The sequence below is a fragment of the Amblyraja radiata genome, chromosome 19 (genome assembly GCF_010909765.2).
Source record: "Amblyraja radiata isolate CabotCenter1 chromosome 19, sAmbRad1.1.pri, whole genome shotgun sequence".
NCBI classification, from domain to species: Eukaryota; Metazoa; Chordata; class Chondrichthyes; order Rajiformes; family Rajidae; genus Amblyraja; species Amblyraja radiata.
Genome location: NC_045974.1, coordinates 16,950,472 through 16,972,533, shown reverse-complemented (window position 1 = coordinate 16,972,533; position 22,062 = coordinate 16,950,472). Strand labels below are relative to the sequence as shown.

The 22,062-nt window shown below is 42.9% G+C and overlaps 1 protein-coding gene across 2 annotated transcripts in view; it reads left to right on the top strand.

Moving 5' to 3' along the window:
* LOC116983882 (aldo-keto reductase family 1 member B1-like) overlaps positions 1-21,429 on the top strand; it is a 47,276-nt gene extending 25,847 nt beyond the window's left edge. For both annotated transcript variants that reach the window (XM_033037770.1, XM_033037771.1), the window contains 9 exons: positions 10,236-10,403; positions 10,711-10,827; positions 14,288-14,365; positions 14,596-14,718; positions 14,848-14,954; positions 16,808-16,889; positions 17,516-17,599; positions 18,124-18,206; positions 21,109-21,429. In XM_033037770.1, the coding sequence (XP_032893661.1) occupies positions 10,236-10,403; positions 10,711-10,827; positions 14,288-14,365; positions 14,596-14,718; positions 14,848-14,954; positions 16,808-16,889; positions 17,516-17,599; positions 18,124-18,206; positions 21,109-21,151 (885 nt within the window). In that variant the 3' untranslated portion in view covers positions 21,152-21,429. The remainder of the gene's footprint in view (positions 1-10,235; positions 10,404-10,710; positions 10,828-14,287; positions 14,366-14,595; positions 14,719-14,847; positions 14,955-16,807; positions 16,890-17,515; positions 17,600-18,123; positions 18,207-21,108) is intronic.
* Positions 21,430-22,062: the final 633 nt, after the last annotated feature.

Sequence of the window (22,062 nt, the reverse complement as noted above, 5' to 3'; positions counted from 1 at the left end):
AATGTTAGGTTGGCTGTCATCTTTTGAATGGTGGAATGGGTTTGAGGACCATTCTGCCTCCTGCTGCTGTTTCTTGTAGAATGACAATTGATAACATTGGCATTGAACCCCTCCAGTACCATCAACCAGTGATGTGTTTGGTTGAATAAATGTCAGTTGTTCCTGTACAAGAACAGTTTGGCTGAGGCAGGGCACATTTGCAATATTTCTGTCAGAACCTGTCGTCTGGTGTAACCAGTATCCTTAGATTTGTAATCATTTTGTGAAATGTGGGTGTTGTTAGCAAGACCAGCAAATTCCCCTAGACTGTGCTGGAGCTCACCCACTAACTTGCCATTGCAGTTTTTTTCTGGCAAAGTATATCAATAGTGTAGGCACACAAAATTGCTGGGGAAACTCAGCAGGTGCAGCAGCATCTATGGAGCGAAGGAAATAGGCGACGTTTCGGGCCGAAACCCTTCTTCAGACTGATGGGGGGTGGGAGAAAGAAGGAAAAGGGGAGGAGCCCGAGGGCGGGCGGATGGGAGGTGGGAGGAGACAGCTAGAGGGTTAAGGAAGGGGAGGAGAGTTTATGCCTACTTCCTATATCAATAGTGTTTTTGATTTGAGAGTGCCAGAGTTTAGACCCATTTTCTATGAAGGGGAAAGATGTGTGTCCAAGGAAGGATAATGTACAACTTGAAGAGCTAGCAGCAGGTGATGTTTCCATCACGTGCTGCCTTTGTTCTCCTTGGTGATAAAGATTGTGCTTTTGAGAGTTGCTGGCAGAGTAGCTGTGAATAACTACTTTGTGAAAGTCTGCAATTCTCTGCTAGTGTAGGGACTCTACATTTAGAATAGTAAGATTAAACGAGAACTTACCAGTTTGAAGTTTGATCTTGATTTTATGAGGAGTTACGATGAGCGATTACGTGAAGAAGGGCCGTCCGTCTGCGTGCGCGTCAATCTTCAAAGCAGCGGTGTTAAATCACAGATAAAAAGAAGACCTGAGAATAGTAAGATTGTGAAGAAACTAGAACTTCCATATGACCTTGATAGTATGAGGGTGGGAGCGGTGGGCACGTAATCGCTCATCGTAACTCCTCATAAAATACAGATCAAACTTCAAACTGGTAAGTTCTCGTTTAATCTTACTATTTTACTTCGGAGTCACGTGAGTGACTACGTGAAGATTTCAAAGCTCTGTGATTTTACGCCGGTTACGAATCCAGGCGTCACACACTGAATGGATTGACCATGGATGCGTGTAATCATTAAAGCATTCAGACATTACGTAGTTAAGTAAAGAAACTGATGCTTTAAATGAAAGAAAAGTTTAAAAAAAAGTTACCCTTCCCAACCTTGGGGGGGAAACTAAGGGACAGAACTTAAAATGGTACGTGCAAACACCCCCAGTCCGGTTATAGGTTTGTTATAAAACCGGTGGACCGTTATTTCATTCGTCCATCCTGCAGCCACTAGGATGTCGTCAAGGGGCACGTCCATAGCTCTTGCTGCCGACGTAGATGCAGCCCTGGTTGATTGAGATTTAACCATATAAATGTTTACTCCTGCTACCGCCATTACATCGTTTGACCATCTGGAGATGGTTTGAGTTGACACCTTTTGGTGTGGTTTTTTATGGCTGATGAGGACCGATTGTTCTGTGCCTCTGAGATTCTCCGTAACTCTCAGATAGTGGTGTTAGTATGTTACCACCCACACAACCGTTGGTCCTCTGGATATGCCAAGAACTGGATCTCCATCCCTGTGATTCCTGGCCTGCTCTGTTTATCAGGTTCCTGATTAGGATTGTTATGTTGTTCATATTGGTGGTCATGTAGTCCAACCGTAGCTTTTGCAGTGTCTGGACTCTTTGTCAGCATACCACCTTCAGGGTTAGTTATAGGCGGTCCCCACTGTCAAAGTAGGGCTTGTACCACGCTCACATCCCATGTGTCAGTGTACCTTGGTCTTGGAGGTCTTAAATTGTAAATTCCCTTCATGAATTTTGTTGTAAAGGGGTGCGTTCCTACCGAACTGTGCCCTGCTTCCGGCATCAGATTGGAGGAGAGTGCGCCTCTGGCACTATAGATGCACTATAACTTAGTTTATAGTTATAGTACAGTTGATAGGAACTCCAAGACATCCGTTATCCGAACTGTGTTGTATTTGTTCGGACAGTCCTATGCCTTGAAATGGCCTCCTCAGAATCTGCAGACCAACAAGTTATACGTTCATATAGTGGATGATTGCTCCCTGTAACTGGGTTCACTAGGAGGTCCCTGCTCTTGGGTACAGCCATTACTGGCTGGACTATAATTCCCAAACTTTTTGGGGACCAGGCTTGAGTAGGCCAATCTGGCACTACCAATATGCCTGTGGTTTAGTCTTGCTTGATTTTTGTCAAGCATCGGTTTGTGAGACAAATTGGCGGAAAGCATACATAAACATTCCTCCCCAATTGAGGGAGAAAGCATCCACTGCCTTGCTCCTGGATCGAGCTCGCAGGACACATATCTGGGTAACTAATGGTTAGACTAGATGCACACGGATCACCATCTGGTATGCCAAATCGTGTAGTTATTTTGTTAAATACTGTCTGATTCAACATCCATTCTGTGTTGTTATTAAACATTCATGATCCAGCATCTGTCACCGTGTTATATCTACCTGAGAACTGCTGTAGGTTTGGGAGCAACAGCAGCAGGAGAATAGCAAGAGATACGACTGATTGGCTCTAGCCCAAGTGGGAGGAGAGAAGTGAAAACAGTTAAAGTAGATGCCAAGGACAGGCAAACTTGACTCAGAACTGCTGTAGCTTTGGGAGTAACAACAGCAGCAGGAGTTTAGCAAGAGATACGACTGATTGGCTCTAGCCCAAGTGGGAGGAGAGAAGTGAAAACAGTTAAAGTAGGTGCCAAGGACAGGCAAACTTGACTCAGAACTGCTGTAGTTTTGGGAGCAACAGCAGCAGGAGTTTAGCAAGAGATACGACTGATTGGCTCTAGCCCAAGTGGGAGGAGAGAAGTGAGTCAGTGCTGGGAAAACAGTTGAAAACTGAGGAATTTTGTTTGTAAATTGGTAAATCAGGCAATTTATCAGTCAATTTAAGCAAGACTGCTCTTTGCGAGCGGCAGTGAGTGAGCGGCCTTGTGAGGGAAGTGCCCTGTGAGAAAAGTGTGAGTCTTTGGCTCGAGAGTCTTCGGCGAGGAGACGAAAGAAGGAAATGTCAGGCAAGCTGATTCAGTGCGATGCTTGCAGTATGTGGGAGGTCAAGGACACCGCTAGTGCCTCTGGCTGCTACAAATGCGAGAAGTGCATCCAGGTGGAGCTCCTGAAGGGCCGTGTTGGGGAACTGGAGAAGCAAGTGGATGACCTCCGGTTCGTCCGAGAAACGGAGTCGTTCCTCGACAGGTCCTACAGTACGATTGTTACACCCAAGGTACTGGAAGAGAGAAGGTGGGAGACAGTGAGAACGGGAGGGAAGCATGGAATGCCAACGTCCCCGGGTGTTGTACCTCTTGTGAACAGGTTCACCCACTTAGAAGCTGTCGGGACAGAAGAGGTGTTTACACTGGGCGACGGACTGGCTTGTGATGCGAATAGGGCTGTTGAGCCAAAACCAAAAAGGCCTAAGGCAGGCAACGCCATTGTAGTGGGAGACTCCATTGTGAGAGGTACCGACAGGGGTTTCTGCGGCAACAGACGGGATGCGAGGATGGTGTGCTGCCTTCCTGGTGCCAGGATCCAGGATGTCACGGACAGAGTGCAGAAAATCCTCAAGGGCGATGGTGAACATCCGGAAGTGGTAGTGCATGTCAGCACAAACGATGTCGGAAAGAAGGGGATGAATATTCTGCAGCGTGACTTTATAGAGAGCTCGGAAAAATGCTGAAAAGCAGGACCTCCAGGGTTGTTATCTCCGGTTTGCTTCCAGTTCCTCGTGCTGGCGAGAGCAGGAACAGGGAGATACGGGACCTGAACGTGTGGCTGAGGAACTGGTGCACGGGGCAGGGATTTAGATTCTTAGACCACTGGGATCTGTTTTGGGGTAAGGGGGAACTGTACAAAAGGGACGGATTGCATCTGAACAGGTGGGGGAACCAGCATTCTGGCAGGCAGGTTTGCCACTGCTACACGGGTGGTTTTAAACTGAATAAGGGGGGTGGGGCGTCGAATGGGATAGTGGAGGATGGAGTTAAAGGGAAAGGGTTTCTTAAATGTGTGAGCGTAGAGACAGAGGGGTGTAAAATGAGGGTAGAAGCAATAGGTAGCAAGGTGAAAAGTAAAAGTGGCAGGCAGACAAAACCAGGGCAAAAATCAGAAAGGGCCACTTTTCAACATAATTGTATAAGGGGTAAGAGTGTTGTAAAACAAGCCTGAAGGCTTTGTGTCTCAATGCAAGGAGCATTCATAATAAGGTGGATGAGTTGAATGTGCAGATAGCTATTAATGACTATGATATAGTTGGGATCACGGAGACATGGCTCCAGGGTGACCAAGGCTGGGAGCTGAACATCCAGGGATATTCAATATTCAGGAAGGATAGAGAGAAAGGAAAAGGAGGTGGGGTAGCGTTGCTGATTAGAGAGGAGATTAACGCAATGGAAAGGAAGGACATTAGTTTGGAGGATGTGGAATCGGTATGGGTAGAGCTGCGAAATACTAAGGGGCAGAAAACGCTGGTGGGTGTTGTGTACAGGCCACCTAACAGTAGTAGTGAAGTTGGAGATGGTATCAAACAGGAAATTAGAAATGCGTGCGACAAAGGCAAAACAGTTATAATGGGTGGCTTCAATCTACATATAGCTTGGGTGAATCAAATTGGCAGGGGTGTTGAGGAAGAGGATTTCTTGGAATGTATGCGGGATAGTTATCTAAATCAACATGTAGAGGAACCAACGAGAGAGCAGGCTATTTTAGACTGGGTATTGAGTAATGAGGAAGGGTTAGTTAGCAGTCTTGTTGTACGTGCCCCCTTGGGCAAGAGTGACCATAATATGGTTGAGTTCTTCATTAGGATGGAGAGTGACATTGTTAATTCAGAAACAATGGTTCTGAACTTAAAGAAAGGTAACTTTGAGGGTATGAGACGTGAATTGGCCAAGATTGACTGGCAATTAATTCTAAAAGACATTTATAGACTGCATGGATGAACTACAAAAATTGTTCATCCCAGTTTGGCAAAAGAATAAATCAGGGAAGGTAGTGCATCCGTGGATAACAAGGGAAATCAGGGATAGTATCAAAGCGAAGGATGATGCGTACAAATTAGCCAGAAAAAGCAGCATACCGGAGACAGAGGAGGACAAAGGACAAAAGCAGAGGAGGACAAAGGGATTAATTAGGAAAGGAAAAATAGATTATGAAAGAAAACTGGCAGGGAACATAAAAACTGACTGCAAAAGTTTTTATAGATATGTGAAAAGAAAGAGATTAGTTAAAACAAATGTAGGTCCCTTGCAGTCAGAAACAGGTGAGTTGATCATGGGGAACAAGGATATGGCGGACCAATTGAATAACTACTTTGGTTCCGTCTTCACTAAGGAAGACATAAATAATCTGCCGGAAATAGCAGGGGACCGTGGGTCAAAGGAGTTGGAGGAATTGAGTGAAATCCAGGTTAGCCGGGAAGTGGTGTTGGGTAAATTGAATGGATTAAAGGCCGATAAATCCCCAGGGCCAGATAGGCTGCATCCCAGAGTACTTAAGGAAGTAGCTCCAGAAATAGTGGATGCATTAGTAATAATCTTTCAAAACTCTTTAGATTCTGGAGTAGTTCCTGAGGATTGGCGGGTAGCAAATGTAACCCCACTTTTTAAGAAGGGAGGGAGAGAGAAAATGGGGAATTACAGACCAGTTAGTCTAACATCGGTAGTGGGGAAACTGCTAGAGTCAGTTATTAAAGATGGTATAGCAGCACATTTGGAAAGTGGTGAAATCATTGGACAAAGTCAGCATGGATTTACAAAAGGTAAATCATGTCTGACGAATCTTATAGAATTCTTCGAGGATGTAACTAGTAGCGTGGATAGGGGAGAACCAGTGGATGTGGTGTATCTGGACTTCCAGAAGGCTTTCGACAAGGTCCCACATAAGAGATTAGTATACAAACTTAAAGCACACGGCATTGGGGGTTCAGTATTGATGTGGATAGAGAACTGGCTGGCAAACAGGAAGCAAAGAGTAGGAGTAAACGGGTCCTTTTCACAATGGCAGGCAGTGACTAGTGGGGTACCGCAAGGCTCATTGCGTGGACCCCAGCTATTTACAATATATATTAATGATCTGGATGAGGGAATTGAAGGTAATATCTCCAAGTTTGCGGATGACACTAAGCTGGGGGGCAGGGTTACCTGTGAGGAGGATGCTAGGAGACTGCAAGGTGACTTGGATAGGCTGGGTGATTGGGCAAATGTTTGGCTGATGCAGTATAATGTGGATAAATGTGAGGTTATCCATTTTGGTGGAAAAAACAGGAAAGCAGACTATTATCTAAATGGTGGCCGACTAGGAAAAGGGGAGATGCAGCGAGACCTGGGTGTCATGGTACACCAGTCATTGAAAGTAGGCATGCAGGTGCAGCAGGCAGTGAAGAAAGCGAATGGTATGTTAGCTTTCATAGCAAAAGGATTTGAGTATAGGAGCAGGGAGGTTCTACTGCAGTTGTACAGGGTCTTGGTGAGACCACACCTGGAGTATTGCGTACAGTTTTGGTCTCCAAATCTGAGGAAGGACATTATTGCCATAGAGGGAGTGCAGAGAAGGTTCACCAGACTGATTCCTGGGATGTCAGGATTGTCTTATGAAGAAAGACTGGATAGACTTGGTTTATACTCTCTAGAATTTAGGAGATTGAGAGGGGATCTTATAGAAACGTACAAAATTCTTAAGGGGTTGGACAGGCTAGATGCAGGAAGATTGCTCCCGATGTTGGAGAAGTCCAGGACAAGGGGTCACAGCTTAAGGATAAGGGGGAAATCCTTTAAAACCGAGATGAGAAGAACTTTTTTCACACAGAGAGTGGTGCATCTCTGGAACTCTCTGCCACAGAGGGTAGTCGAGGCCAGTTCATTGGCTATATTTAAGAGGGAGTTAGATGTGGCCCTTGTGGCTAAGGGGATCAGAGGGTATGGAGAGAAGGCAGGTACGGGATACTGAGTTGGATGATCAGCCATGATCATATTGAATGGCGGTGCAGGCTCGAAGGGCCGAATGGCCTACTCCTGCACCTAATTTCTATGTTTCTATGTTACCTCTTAGATTTCCCAAATATTCCTCTCGATACACCAGTGCCAAATGAGGTTCGACAATCTGTCGTAAGATACAGATTTTACACCACCCTTGTTAATGGATATATGCCACCGCAGTGGTGTTATCAATCTGAAATTGAACAAGCACCAGTTGCATATCGCTACAGAGAACCTTGAGTCCATATTGTGCCCCCAACAATTCTGGGTAATTGATTCCATGTGTTGGGGAATTACAGACTCCTGCTCATTCCATCTGCCCCCACAGCTTTAGACTGTGTTGGTGTCTCCCCATCCTTAGCCGCTTGCTTAGGTCTGAAGAACCCTCGATGGCTTTCGAGCAAAATTTCCCTGAGCTGTCTCCCATTCGTTATCCACCAAAGTTATTCAACAATGGCCTCAGCTGGCAATCCATAGTTTGCCAATTTGGCCTGCATATAATTTGAGTGTTCATTCCTTTGCTTGCTGTAAGTTCTGGTAATGCAAATGTCCGTACTGCTGGGAATGCAGCTACTATTTGCCAATTACACTCGCTGTTTGCCTGATAGATGGCTAAAATTTGACTATCAGGTCATTGCAGGCTTAATTAATATTGTCATTTGCCCCTAGGCAAAGTCAGCAACATATTTACTGTTTTTGATAGTAAACTCTAGGTAATCAATTACCCTTGTAGGTGTCAATTTTGATTTAACTGGATAGATGAGGTAACCAATTCTTTCAAACAGGGTTTTGGTTTGTTTGACTCGTGCTTCTGCCAATTCTTGGTGACTCCAAAATGAAAATGTCCTCCAAATATGCCATGACTATGTAGTTTTGAGACCTTTGTAGGCCCAGAATTGGTTTCCGTAGTTTTGTCAATAGTCTAGGAGCTGATGTCAACCCATTTGGCAGATCCATACCATCCAGTTAAACTTCAAATATCTCCTGTTCTTAGTGAATAGACACCGAATAGTATGCATCTTTGAGGTCGATGCATGCCATGTGACCATTCTATAGGAAGCTCCTATAAAACAGTGGTTAAACTGTAACAAAATTACTGTTTCTAAAAGTCTATACTGCACAAATGAGTTACACCTGGATGAAGTGACATCCTCCATCTGTCACATGTCCTGAATGGCAATCCTGCCCAAAAATACTGGGCCTGCCTCGAAGACAATTCCAGTCCGAGTTCCAAGTCTGCTTGGAACCTGTGTATGTTGTGCAGTAAAATTATCACGTTATTATCTGTTTTTAAAAACCCCGTTCTGAAATTTCTTGTTATTGTCATTTTGAACAAGAACACAAGAGTAAATTACCACCATGTAACTGCTCCACAATCCCTTGTTTCAGTAAACCCAGACCCACCTACCTCCATGGCTACCGGTGGTCTTGTGGTAAGCCCAAAGGCCCCTGATGCGGATTCCTTTCCTCTCCTTGATTGGGAGTAGGACTGGTAAGGAGTGTGGATTCCATGTTTCTCCCGACCTCTGCTTGGGTCTGGTCTGAAACCTCATCATACTGAGCCTGCCTTGTAGGACAATTCTGGCCATTATTTTGAGTCTGCCTTGAAAGACGACTCTGATCATATTTCCGTGCCCAGCTTTCAAGCTACCACCGGATTCAGTGAACCGCTCCACTGAGAGTGAGGTTCGTAGGCAGCCCTGAAAACAGGTGCTGCCGCAGGCCCCTGAGGATACCTGTGCTGACATGGCCCTTCCAGTGGACCTAAATGAGATTCTAGCTTTGGTCAGACTGAAAAGGACCATGAATGCTCCTCTCCTTAGAGCAGGAGACATTTGTGCAGCCCTGAAAACAGGTGCTGCTGCCTGCGGGTTCTCCATAATACCCGGGCTGTCAAGAGCTAGATTCCATCCAGGGAAGCACCCAGTGGAACCTGGGTGATTGCAGAAGCACTTATTTTCTGTTTGTTTGTATGGAAGCTTATTATTCCTTTTATGTAAAGCATTTTGGTGTTGACTTAAACAGTGCAATATAAGTAAAACTTACTTACTTCCTTTCTTCTGCTTGTCCCTGGGAAGGTTCCCCCCCCCCCCCCTCTCTTTGTACTCTGATTCAAAGTGGTTTCTTCCACATGTAGTTCCCCCTTCAATGGGGAAGACATTGGGCTGCCCCATGTGCGAGGCTCCCGGCACCGGCACTGCTGTAGGCCGTGCTGATACTGCTCCTTTGGAGCAGATTATTGTTGGAGCAACTTCTCCATAAGTTGCTCCATGTGGGAGAAGTCGTCCTCAGACGCTCTCCGTTGAGGGAGGGTATCCCTCTTCCCCGGACTCATCTGAGTCAACGGGTTAGTTTAGACTTGCGGGTGGCATTACGTCCCACAGGGCAACCATGGAGCTCCTGCTCTCGCGCAAAGTCTCCTGCCGATTCTGCTGTCGGCGCTAATGTCGGGAACAAGGCCGTCGCCCGCTATTTGGAAGGCTGCGGTCTTCGGCAGCCGACATCCCTGCGGGCCGTCTCCTCGACGTCTGGGCTCTGAAAAAAACTTCAAGCAGAAAGAACGCAGGTAAGTGATTTCAACTTTCCTTACCTGCTCATCCTGACGGCCTTGGAGGCTCAATGCCTGCCAGTCCGTCGTGCGTGTTGCGTTCAGACGTAATGACGCGCACGCAGACGGACGGCCCTTCTTCACGTAGTCACTCACGTGACTCCGAAGTAAAATGGTGACTTGGTTGGCAATAAAATGGACTGCTCTGCCCTGGGTGTTGTCAAGCTTCCTGTGTATAAATTGTGCTGTGCAGATCGAAACGAGTGGAGAGTTTCCTTGGGCCTCTTGAGTTGCGGTTTATAGGTTCGATCATCATAGGATACCCACCCTGTGATCTGCTCTGATTGATCTCGGGTAATCAATTTTGGATAAAATAGAATGCTAGAAGATTTTTTTTTAAATATGTTCTGTTTTGAAATACTTTGTTTCAATTGATGGTCATTTATATTTATTTTCTATTTGAGCTGTGTCTTTCCATTTGATTTTTTTAAATTTATAAGCACTTTATTGTTCAGTCTGAGCCAGGTAAAGTGACAGCGGCTGTGAAAGAAGCCATTGACGTTGGATATCGTCAAATCGATGGTGCATTTGCATATGAAAATGAGAAAGAAGTTGGTGAAGCTATTGCTCAGAAAATTAAGGATGGAATTGTAAAACGTGAAGACCTTTTCATTGTTAGCAAGGTAAAGAAGACTACTTTGAATGTCTCTGTTTCTTTCCTAAATTTGTACTCGGTGCAAAGCAGTACATTTATTTTGAGATAAAAATAATGGAATTGATGCTGCTGTTACATTTTAGACCCTTATACAGCTTCTTTTTTAAAAAATCTGTCTAAGGTATTGACTGTTGTAAATGAATATTTGGTTAATTCCAAACTTACGAGAATATAATCATGTATGTAGATAATATGCAAGAAGAACAAAAGTGTATTTTAACTTTAGTGCATTGATATTGCAACAATGCTGATTAGTGATTTCTGTTTCCTGTTAGCTGTGGTGCACCTTTCATGCAAAGGATCAGGTAAAGAACGCCTGTGCTAAAACCCTAAGTGACCTGAAGCTGGAATATCTGGATCTGTACCTTATTCACTGGCCTATGGGATTCAAGGTAAAGTACCGCAAAACAACATTGTTGCACACCTTTCTCTAATCTGACTCACACTGATGCAGGAGTTAATTTACTAAGGTAGCCAAATATCCCAAATATCAATAGTAGATTAAATAGAAATCCAGGTTAACCTTGGATATGAAGTACATGCGGTTATTTTCACTATTTCAATTTAGTTTATAAGATACCTCAATCAATTGAATTGCATAGATGTGGCTGATGGAGTAATTGTTGGGGAATGGATGGGCAATGTTAGAACATGAACGGCACAAAACGGGTTGTTTGGTCCACCATGTCTGCACTGACCATGATGCCAAGCTACACACTTTCATCTATAGGCCTCATGGTCCATATACCTCTCCTCCCGCATTTCACTTCTGTCTAAATGATTCTTAATTACTACTACAGGTGCACAACCTTTTATCCGAAGATCCAAATAACAAAAAGCTCCGAATAGCGGACATTTTTTCGGTCCTTGAAGAAAGGTCCTTGAAGACGTTCACCGAGGGCGGCCCGCAGAGGTGACAGCGGAACCTCCTGTCGGTCCTCGAAGAAATGGGAACTAAATCCCCATTCATAAAAGAGAAGGTGAGGGTATATTGCGCGGGAGGGTTAATAATTGACAATCTGCTGCTGCCTGCCCGCTGAGTTAAAAAGTTCCCACGGTAGACTCACGATACACAGTGTATCGTGAGTCTTGCGTGGGAACTTTTTAACTCAGCGGGCAGGCAGCAGCAGATTGTCGCTCCCTTCAGTTTCACCCCACCTACACCCCTCTGCTTCCCGGCCATGTGTGTGACCCCTTCCCTCCCCTCTCCAGCTCCCCGCCCATTGCACCGGCGCGGGGGCTTTGCACTGTCTTCACGTCGGCGATGCCAGCAGGTCAGTGCCAGTCACCGGAGACGTCAGGACCAACGGGACACCGACCCCCAGGCCCACTGCAAGCACGGAGATCCCAGAGACCCACAGCCAGCAGCAGCCCAGCCCCGTTCCAACTCCAGAGGAACACGCTCCCCGTAGGGACAGGAGCTGATGGTGTGCAAGGTACGTCTTGTTCTTGGGGTGGCGCAGCTCGGGCTGTGGGCGAACTGCCACTTGTCGCCGTAGCGGCCCATCGGGGAGCGGATTCCTCTGGAGTTGGAGGGACAGGGAGACACAGCGGCTTTTGAGAATGGTGGGCAATCACTTACAAAGTTCTGCCCACACAGTCAGTACACCTCTCCTACACTTGTCTCCCGCACTAAGATCATCTCGCAGAGAATGATCCCAGCCTAACCCTCCCTATTCTCTCCTATTCTGCAAGAAAAAACTACATTGAAAACTCAAACTCGCGATCGAGTAACTGCCGGGATCGAGGCGCAAACTCGCGACCTTGCGGATATGAGCCGAGCACTCTACCACTGAGCCAGCCGTTAAAATCTACGCTAAAAATCTTCCAATCCGAAAGCCGAAAAATTCCGAATTACGAAAAGTGTCTGGTCACAAGGCTTTCGGATAAAAGGTTGTGCACCTGTATTGTACCTGCAAATGCCACCTCCTCAGGCAGCAAGTTCCAGTCACCTATCAATTTTTGTTTATCTTGCTTCTCAAATCTCCTTTAAATTTTCTCCTTAAACTTATGCCCTGCAGTATTTGATATTTCTACCCTGAGGAAAAAAGTCTGTGTTCGCTTCATAATTTATCTATTTTTACTAGGTCCTTCCCCTTGGTGATGCTCTGGAGAAAACAATCCATAATAACCAATGTTCTCCAATCAAATCAATATCCTGGTCAACCTCTTCACTCTTTCCATAGCCTCCAAGTCCTTCCTATACACCTACAATGTGTCTTCCTAATGTTTATACTCAATACCCTGATCCATGAAGACAAGCATGCATTATGCTGCTATAACATTATATCCACTTGTGTTGCCACGTTCAGGGAGCTAGGATCTTCCTGGTTCTTATCCATGAAACTGAGCTGATCAAAGTGGGAACACCCAGATAATTATTCAGTTATAATAGAGCCAAGGAGAGCCAACTATATATCTTTCCTGATAGAGTGGGCAGTATGATTTCTGTCCAATGTTCTTGAGATGATTATTATTAATCTTTGTGGTTTAATATTAAATAGTTATTCCACAGATGAAGGTATGGGTAAGAGTTAGACGAATAGAACAGTGCAGCACAGGAACAGGTCCTTCGGCCCACAATGTCCATGATGAACATAATGTCAAATTAAATTAATCTCAGCCTACATATGATTCATACCCCTCTATTCCCAGCAAATCCATGTGTCTGTCTAAAAGCCTCTTAAATGTTATTATCGTAACTGCCTCCACCACCATCAGGAATGTTCCAGACACCCACAACCCTGTAATTTTGCTTTAGAATTTTTACCTCTCAGCATAAAAATATGCCCTCTAGCCAAACATTTCTATCCTGGGCAAATGTTCTGACTGTCTACTCTAGAGAAAACAAACTGGGTTTGTCCAGCCTCTTTATAGCCAGTGCTCTTTAATCCAGGCAGCATTCTGGTAAACTTATTCGGCCTCTCCATTCTTCCAGTACTTGTGCAAAAAGAACTGCACACAATACTCCAATTGTGGCCTAAACAAAGTGATATAATGCTGCAGCATGACTTCCTAACTCCTAAATACAATAGACTGGCTGATGAGGGCAAGCAATACCATATGCCTTCTTTACCACTAACTACTTGTGTTGCCACTTTGATGGAATAGTATTAGAGGCTGAGATAAGGATATCAAAGGACAATGCAAAGTGATGGAGTAACTCGGTAGGTCAGGAGCATCTCTGGAGAATGTGGCTCGGTGATCTTTTGGGTTGTGCATTGTGAAGCTCGAGGGAGAAAAGTTGTGAATTGTGAAACTGGAGGAAAAAAATTATGTGGGAGGGGAGGCAAAACCAATACAAGGTCATCCAGGGTTTGGGAGGGGGGGGGATGTGATGGTGAGAGAAAATTGTAGGCTATCTAAAATTGGAAATTCAATGCTCATGCCGTAAACTGCCCAGGTGGAATATGAGGTGCTGTACCTCCAGATTGTGTATGGCCTCACTGTTGCAATGGACGGGGCCCAGGAAGAAAAGGTATGGGAATAACAGCTGATCCTGTCTCTCCTGACATGCTCTCCAGACCTGGTAACATCCTTGCGAATCTTTCTGTATCCTTCCCAGCTGTTGTGAAAGGAAGTCAGAAGAAACACAAAAGACCATTGCTCTTGCCATTTACTATGTCTTTTCCTGAATGATGTCCAGGGAAATGTACTGGGAATGTAATCTAAGAAGTCTTACCCAGGAAGTAAATGTCAGGTGCAATACAAATGAAGGATTAACCAACGATAGAACTTGCAAACAACTGTTAAATTTGGCATAAATTAATTCATTTCATTAATACCAAGAATTTTCATGGTATACAAGTTGTGTTTATGGCAGTTATTTTAAAGAAATATCTCTCTTTCAAGGCTGGTCAGGTGAACCTTCCTCTTGATGAGAACGACATGATCATACCAAGCAATACAGATTTTGTTGACACTTGGGAAGTGAGTAAATATAAACTCCATTTTCCTCAAATATAATTGAAGAATTGGTAAATCTATCATTTCGAGAGTTATTTGTGGAAAGTAAATTTATAGTACATCTGTTTATTTTCTGCTGTTGCTGTTTGACTGTTTCATGACATTAACTGCATTAAATGTTTTTATTTTAATCCTATATTAAAATCGTTTTTTATACCAGATTTTTAACATTTAGCATTATTTTCCCTTCACAGGCAATGGAAGATCTAGTTGCCAATAAAAAGGTTAAAGCTATAGGGGTGTCCAACTTTAATAGTAAGCAGATTGAGCGTATTCTAAATAAACCGGGTCTAAAGATCAAACCAGCTGTCAACCAGGTAACATTATTTTTAGAATTTGACATCCTGGTATTTTGTTTTCTGGAAGCATTTGGTGATACAATATCTTTGTCCATGAAAATCTCTCTCCAACATTGAAGTTCATGTTGGCTTTGTTTGCTTTAATAGATTGAATGCCACCCTTATCTGACTCAAGAAGATCTGATCTCCTATTGCAAATCTAAAGATATTGCTGTGACAGCCTATAGTCCACTGGGATCTCCAGATAGAGCATGGTACCTGATGTGACTCAATAATTTGCTCCTATTTTAGTGCAAAAGAAATTACTATTATAATTGAATATTGTGTATTTTTTTAAGAACACATCTATAAGCATGGCCTTTGTGAATATTTATCTAGAGTTGTAATAAATGTTCAATGTAAATCGGCAAACTGCTCCACATGAAATTGTTATACTGCAAAGATCTATAGTCTGTAAATATATACCATAGAGAGCTTGACCCTTCTCTATTGTTAATATGAAGTGGATATAATTATAGGGTGAATGCACAGAGATTTTACCCCCAGCTTCCTGCTGGATAGGGGTACAGAGAACTAGAACACATATGTTTAAGGCGAGACAGGAAAGATTTAATGGGAACCTGAGGAACAGTATTTGCTCACAGGGTGGTGTATATATGTAATGAACTGACAAAGGAAGTAGAGAAGGCAGGTACAAGACATTTGGTCAGAAACTGGATAGGAAAAAAACAAAACAATTTTGGAGTATTATAGTCCCTGGGTTTTTGCACATTTAAATTTTGTACTTGTTCTCAAGGATTACAACTTTCCATTGAGCATCCTTAATCTGTAGTAGTATGCTACTAATTTCCTCCTTTAATCTCTGAACATGTGCCTTGGTCCCATCTAATCTAATGAATCTCCCACAAGGACATTGGTCTCAGTCTTGTTGACAGATGCAGGCCATTGCTACAACAAGCCTCCCTCTTTTAATAAATCTTAACATGTCAGTAGCAATGTGTTATCTCAATCTGTTTCTTTACTCACTATTGCGAGTAATCCTTCAGATTACTGACTTTGAGATCATCATTAACCTTTCTCCATGCCAAGCATCTAAACGTCTAATGGTAGCATCTTGATATCTGCTGTCTTCATGTAACTTGTACTAACAAGTATCATGTTTCTGGCTTATTCCCTTTCTACCGGAGAATACTCTGCGGTCTCCACAAAGTCTTTTATCCTGGCACCATGAAGCAATTTACATTGCTCAACGCGCATTGGTATTTTAGAGATGTTTCCTTGCTGGAATTTTGACTGCTGGAGTTCATCAACTCTTTCCTGTTTCCCCTATTTCCACCTTCTTCCCTCTGTGTCCTTTGTGCATTATTCATTCTTTCAATGTGTCATTGGTCCCAGTCTAAATACACACTAGTTTGAGAGTTGTAAACCTCCAAAGATTCCTGTGCTTCCCAATTCTCAGATCACTACCAACTACTATTCTGATGTTACTAGGGCTGTGAGGTGACTACTTTCTGAAACAAATGTTTAGAGTAGGTTTTTATCTTCCCTTGTACTGGACAATAACTCCAGCACTGACTTCAGCGCAAGTATTAGCGCACCATTACTTTTATTTTAAGGATGGATTAATTTTTTGGGAGTGGGGAATTGAGTGTTATGGGGTTGATGCAAAAGAGGGGAGTTGATAACAATCTGTTTGGCAATGAGTGGTGGAGCCGTTTGGAGTGGTTTGAGGAACAATTAGCTTGACACTCTTAAGTATGTTCTCGTGAAAAGATATTGGGGATTCTGTGTTTGGTTTGCAAGATAATGATTTGTGCTAGATGTACATGCAGTAAAGCATTAGATGAGGCACCAGCCAAAATGAGTAAAAACAGCATCTGCATACAGCGAGTGAAGCAGTAATTAAAATTACGATGGCAAGAAATAAACTCTGATGTTTAAAAAGCCTACCTCATAAAGGCATATTTTAGACACTTGTGATCTTTGTTACCTTTGTCAGCCGAGAGCTGTATACATTATGGATCACTAATTGGAAATTGTGCAGCCAAAAGTTATTATTTTAAAAACTTTTTACAGAAGTAATTCCATTTCCTTTCATTTATTACAGGGCAAAGCCAGATGAACCCAATCTCCTTGAGGATCCTAAGATACTGGAAATAGCAAAAGGTCATGGAAAATCATCGGCACAAGTAGGGGGTTTTCTTGCAAAATCTGTAGTAGTGTCAGGTTGTGGTTTGTGGGTTCAGCGGCCATAGTTGTACCTTGCACATTACCGTTCTTTCACTTATTTCAATTGTTCATAAGTTATCTTGTGTATTTGTCCTGCTACTTTATGATTAATGCATAATTACTAACCAACAAAGAACTGATAAGGAGATGCTTCAGTTCTTGATTTTCATTTTTTGAAGGTTTTTTATCTATACAAACCAGAGAGGCCATCGTTGGCTTGACAGGTTAAATGATTTTTTTTCTCTCTGTCCAGCACTGAAACCATTGGGGCCACTGATTCATGTTTAACAATCTCAGGAAAGAATCAAAACCTGTTTTTATTTGCCTTTGTGATTTATGTTCCTCTGTAGAAGTTCTTAGCTTATCTGCTATGCTAGCACTTCGGGTAATTTGGTGCGGCTCAGGCCCATTAGTTGCCAGCAGTGTTATTGGTACATCTACTAAAATTGCCTTTAACCAGAGGGATGCTTTCAAGTTAACACTGCCTTCAATGCAGCAAATCTTAAAATTTGCCCTCAGTTTGCAATAATCAATGTGGTATTCTACCACAGGCAATTGGTTCTAACTCTTTGGGATTTTGTTTCAGCTGTTGATCCGGTTCCAGATTCAAAGAGGGCTAATTGTAATTCCAAAGTCTGTCACCCCAAATCGAATTAAGGAAAACTTTCAGGTAAGTGAAGGGAGGAACAGCAAATGCTGATTTAAACTGAAGATAGTCACAAAATGCTGGTTAACTCAGCGGGACGTTTTGGCTCGAAACCCTTCTTCAGACGAAAGAAGGGTCTCTACCAGAAACATCTCCCATTCCTTCTCTCCAGAGATGCTGCCTGTCCCACTGAGTTACTCCAGCTTTTTGTGTCTATTTAAGGTATGTGAGTTTTGATGAGGGGATAGGATGGGAGTGGTAACCATTACACCAGCTCCTACTTAAATTCTTAGCTCTGCATTGAAACTAATTGCAATGCAGGGAGAAAAGTCTTGGTTGTAATACAATATTCTGTAATCTGAGGATCGCTATTGAAGATAAGAGTATTATGATTACTTCAGCTCTATGCTATATTAGAGTTTCCTGTTTCTGATTTTTCAAGTTGGCAGACCTTAAAATTTAATTTCTGCTGTACTCCTATATGGCATTTCACCAGATATCCATAGATTTGACTTTCCATTCTAAAGTTATGTTTCTCCTGTTTGCAGGTGTTTGACTTTCAGTTAAGTGATGCAGAGATGAAGACCATCCTCTCCTTCAACAGGAACTGGCGATATTATGCAATGTCTTGGTGAGTTGCATGCTATGTGATGCTCATATGTTCATTCAAGCAGTCCCACCAAAGCAAAGGAAGTTAAGTATCACATTTACTGTCCTCACCACACCTACTGCTATTTTATAATTGTTATTGATGACCCATCTAAATCTTGGCATTGTGATAAGGTAATCTGCTGTTGTGCCCTCCTTAATGCATGTGGATCAGGCCTACTTCTATGTAGTTGACTGATCTGCTTGCTGAAATGATCTATTTTCAAGGCCAGTGAGGAAGTTAATAAGAGCTGACTTTTCCACAGTTCTACATCCCATAAAATAATACATAAAAAGGATAGGTGTTTGCATTACTTGGGCACAAATGGATGGTTTAAACTATTTTAGCCTGACTGTTCCATTAATGTTTGCTGTAAATTTCACTTGTAAGTTTGCTGTGCATGTTAGCAGGCGCTTCAAACCCATGGCCTGTTTCGCCTAGCAAGACACGAGTAGCTGGTCAAATGTAGGTAGCAAGTTAATGAGACTTGGAGATAGACCTGCAGAATGTTGGGCCATAGTTTTAGGCAGATTGGAACAATGAGAACTGATCAAATGTAGATTAGTGCATATGTATGACCCAGGCCTAGATCAGAGTGGCAGCAGATGAGCTTCAAGTGATTTTGAGGTTGGTTATCATGTTGACAAATATAACCTTGGTATCCTACTTGAACCTGAGTTTGAGCAATCTGGTTTGGAATTTATTTTTGTTAGAATTATGGTGGTAGTCTTGGGACTGTTGGAAAAGATCTGGCTTTTTTGTCCTTGCAAGTAATTGTATGGAAGACATTTGTGCTTGTCTGATAGGAACTGGCGATGCTGTCCATCATCACTTGTTCTCAAGTAAAACACTGCAATTTATTGTATTTATTACGGAGGTTGGTGATTAGATAAATCCGGGCCTGAAAGTTCATTCCAAGTACATGATGGACATAGAGGTGCTGTGGCATCAGTGATTCAATTTAGTTTAGTTTAGAGATACAATGTGGAAACAGGCCCTTCAGTTCACCGAGTCCGCACCGACCAGCGATCCCCGCACATTAACCTATCCTACACACACTGGGGACAATTTACACTTGTACCAAGCCAATTTACCTACATACCTGTACATCTTTGGAGTGTGGGAGGAAACTGAAGATCTCAGATAAAACCCATGTGAACACGGGAAGAATGTAAAACTCCGTACAGACAGCACCCGTAGACAGGATCGAACCCGGGTCTCCGGTGCTGCAAGCGCTGTAAGGCAGCAACTCTACCGCTACGTCACCATGCCGTTCTTGATTCTCAGAGAAGGTTCACCAGACGGATTCCTGGGATGTCAGGACTTTCATATGAAGAAAGACTGGATAGACTTGGCTTGTACTCGCTAGAATTTAGAAGATTGAGGTGGGATCTTATTGAAACTTACAAAATTCTTAAGGGGTTGGACAGACTAGATGCAGGAAGATTGTTCCCGATGTTGGGGAAGTCCAGAACAAGGGGTTACAGTTTAAGGATAAGGGGGAAGTCTTTTAGGACCGAGATGAGAAAAACATTTTTCACACAGAGAGTGGCTAAAGGGATCGGGGGTATGGAGAGAAGGCAGGTACAGGATACTGAGTTGGATGTTCAGCCATGATCATATTGAATGGCGGTGCAGGCTCGAAGGGCCGAATGGTCTACTCCTGCACCTATTTTCTATGTTTCTATGTTTCCTCTGCTTCCTCATATGAATGAACATCACTTGTAATGCAGGCACACCAAACAGGATGACACCATGCTTGCAATCCACAACATGATTCTTTCCCCTTGATCACTTACCTATAAAGTAGCTGCTTGGGTGTTCTGTCATCATTTATTATTCTGACATGCCCTATCCGCATTCTCTGTGAGACTCCAATAACTTCCTCTCTTGCTTTGCCTGATCCAAACCAGGATCTCATCAGTTCCTGGAAATTTAGCTTTTGAATCCCACTAAGATATCTAATGTCTCCTTGCATTCTCTAATTACAATGTCCTCCTTGATGAATACAGATGGGAAGTACTCATTTAAAGCCTCGCCCAAGTTCTCTGGCTCAGTTCACAATTTACCACTTTGGTTCCCTAATCTTTCCTGATTATCCTCTTGCTTTTACCATACTTGGAAAGTACTTTGAGATTTTCTTTTAATCTTACCCACCAGTACTAGGTTGCTCTTTGAGGTACAATGGGATATCAATATTTTAGAATGAATAAAAGGAAAGAGCTTTGCCTTCAACTTTTGTTTTGGCGGTGGGAGAGGAGGAGGTTTGGCAGAAGGAATGAGTGTTCTGAGAATCAAATTGCCTGACTTCCAGTCAAAGGAACTGAATGTAGACTCTCTGTTTTTGGGGAATCATCTCTGCCTCCCTCTACATCTGTCTGTTTGCCCCTTCCACCTTTGCTGCTCACTGATTGTCCATATATCTCCCTAAAGAGTTGCTGCTGCTGCTGCTGCTGCTGCTTCCCATCAGCCAGAGCTGAGGCCTATTCTTATACATTTGGATGTCAGCAGACAGTTGTTCTGACCAATTCCTGTTCAATGTGATAAGTGGGGTGGGATGACTAGCCGCAACCCACAACTGACTGGAGTTAGGCTTCCCAACAGCATCCAGCCTGATGTGGGGATAGATGGTATAAGCACCTATTTGCTCATGGAAGGTGTTGACACTGGTGTCAGGTTTCAGTAGTGCCTTGACCCAGGATGAAGTGGCAGCAGGATCAGCTGCACACTAATCTAAGCCCCTTTAAAGTTTTCATTCTTTATAGCCATAAATGTAAACCTTAACAGTAAGCAATAGAGACATCCCATACAACTTGACAAGTGTGGCCTTTTTATTTGCACTTTTTCTAAAGTGGAACATCTAACTTTATTCTCTTTTTTACAGGTGTGTTAAACACAAGAACTATCCATTTGAGTTAACAAAGTAAACTGCTTCAAGTGGAACAAGCTATTCATCTAGCAGAAAACTTGTGGTGCTCTGTCTGTAAACTTGAACAGCAGAGTTAACCTAATGTTTAAAAAAAAACCTTTATACGTTTTACTGTCTGGTGACATACTTTTGTAACCATGATGCAAATAAACATTCTAGAGAAGGGTAATTTTCCACTTGTGCTGGGATGCCTCTATCTTCTTTCTGTGCAAAGCCAGATCAACTAGTTCTTGGCACCAGTTTGGAAAAAATGCCTGTTTTCTTATTTTAACCATTGTTCTGTGTTATTTATTTGCTTCTGCTACTGGGTGTGGTTTTGTTTTAAAGCCTGAAGGGTTTTGAAACCAATGGAAATTTACTGGTTGGCCACAGGCCCATCTTGTGTGTCAAGTGGTAAAGTATGTACAGCCTTTCCTGAATGAATTACTGTAAAATGTTTTATGTGAATTGTTTTTTGTTTTTTTTGCTTTAGTATTTTGCAATGCTCAATAGTTCAGAATTATGTAGATTAAAAATGGGTGCCTCAAAATATGCTGCTATTCCAAAAATATATAAATCCAATATCTCAATCAAAGAGTTACTGTAGTAAACTCTATAGTGCACAAAATCAACTAATTATGTGGCAAATCATTACACTCTAACCATGCGGCATTTAGCTGAAAATACTTGTTGAATTTTAACGGTTGATTTAATAATCCCAGAACAATTGCTTATTGAATATATAAGCTTCATGTGAAGTTTGTTCCATTTTAAACTGCAAAGTAGTACACTATAATGAATGTCACAACAGTGTTAACTTTAAAAACTTTTTTTCAAACAAGAGCCTGAAACTATTTCTGTATTGAGATCTCTTTCATGTGCCTGTTCTTCCAGTTGCTGTCCTACTTAAAGTTCCAATCCCTGTATAAC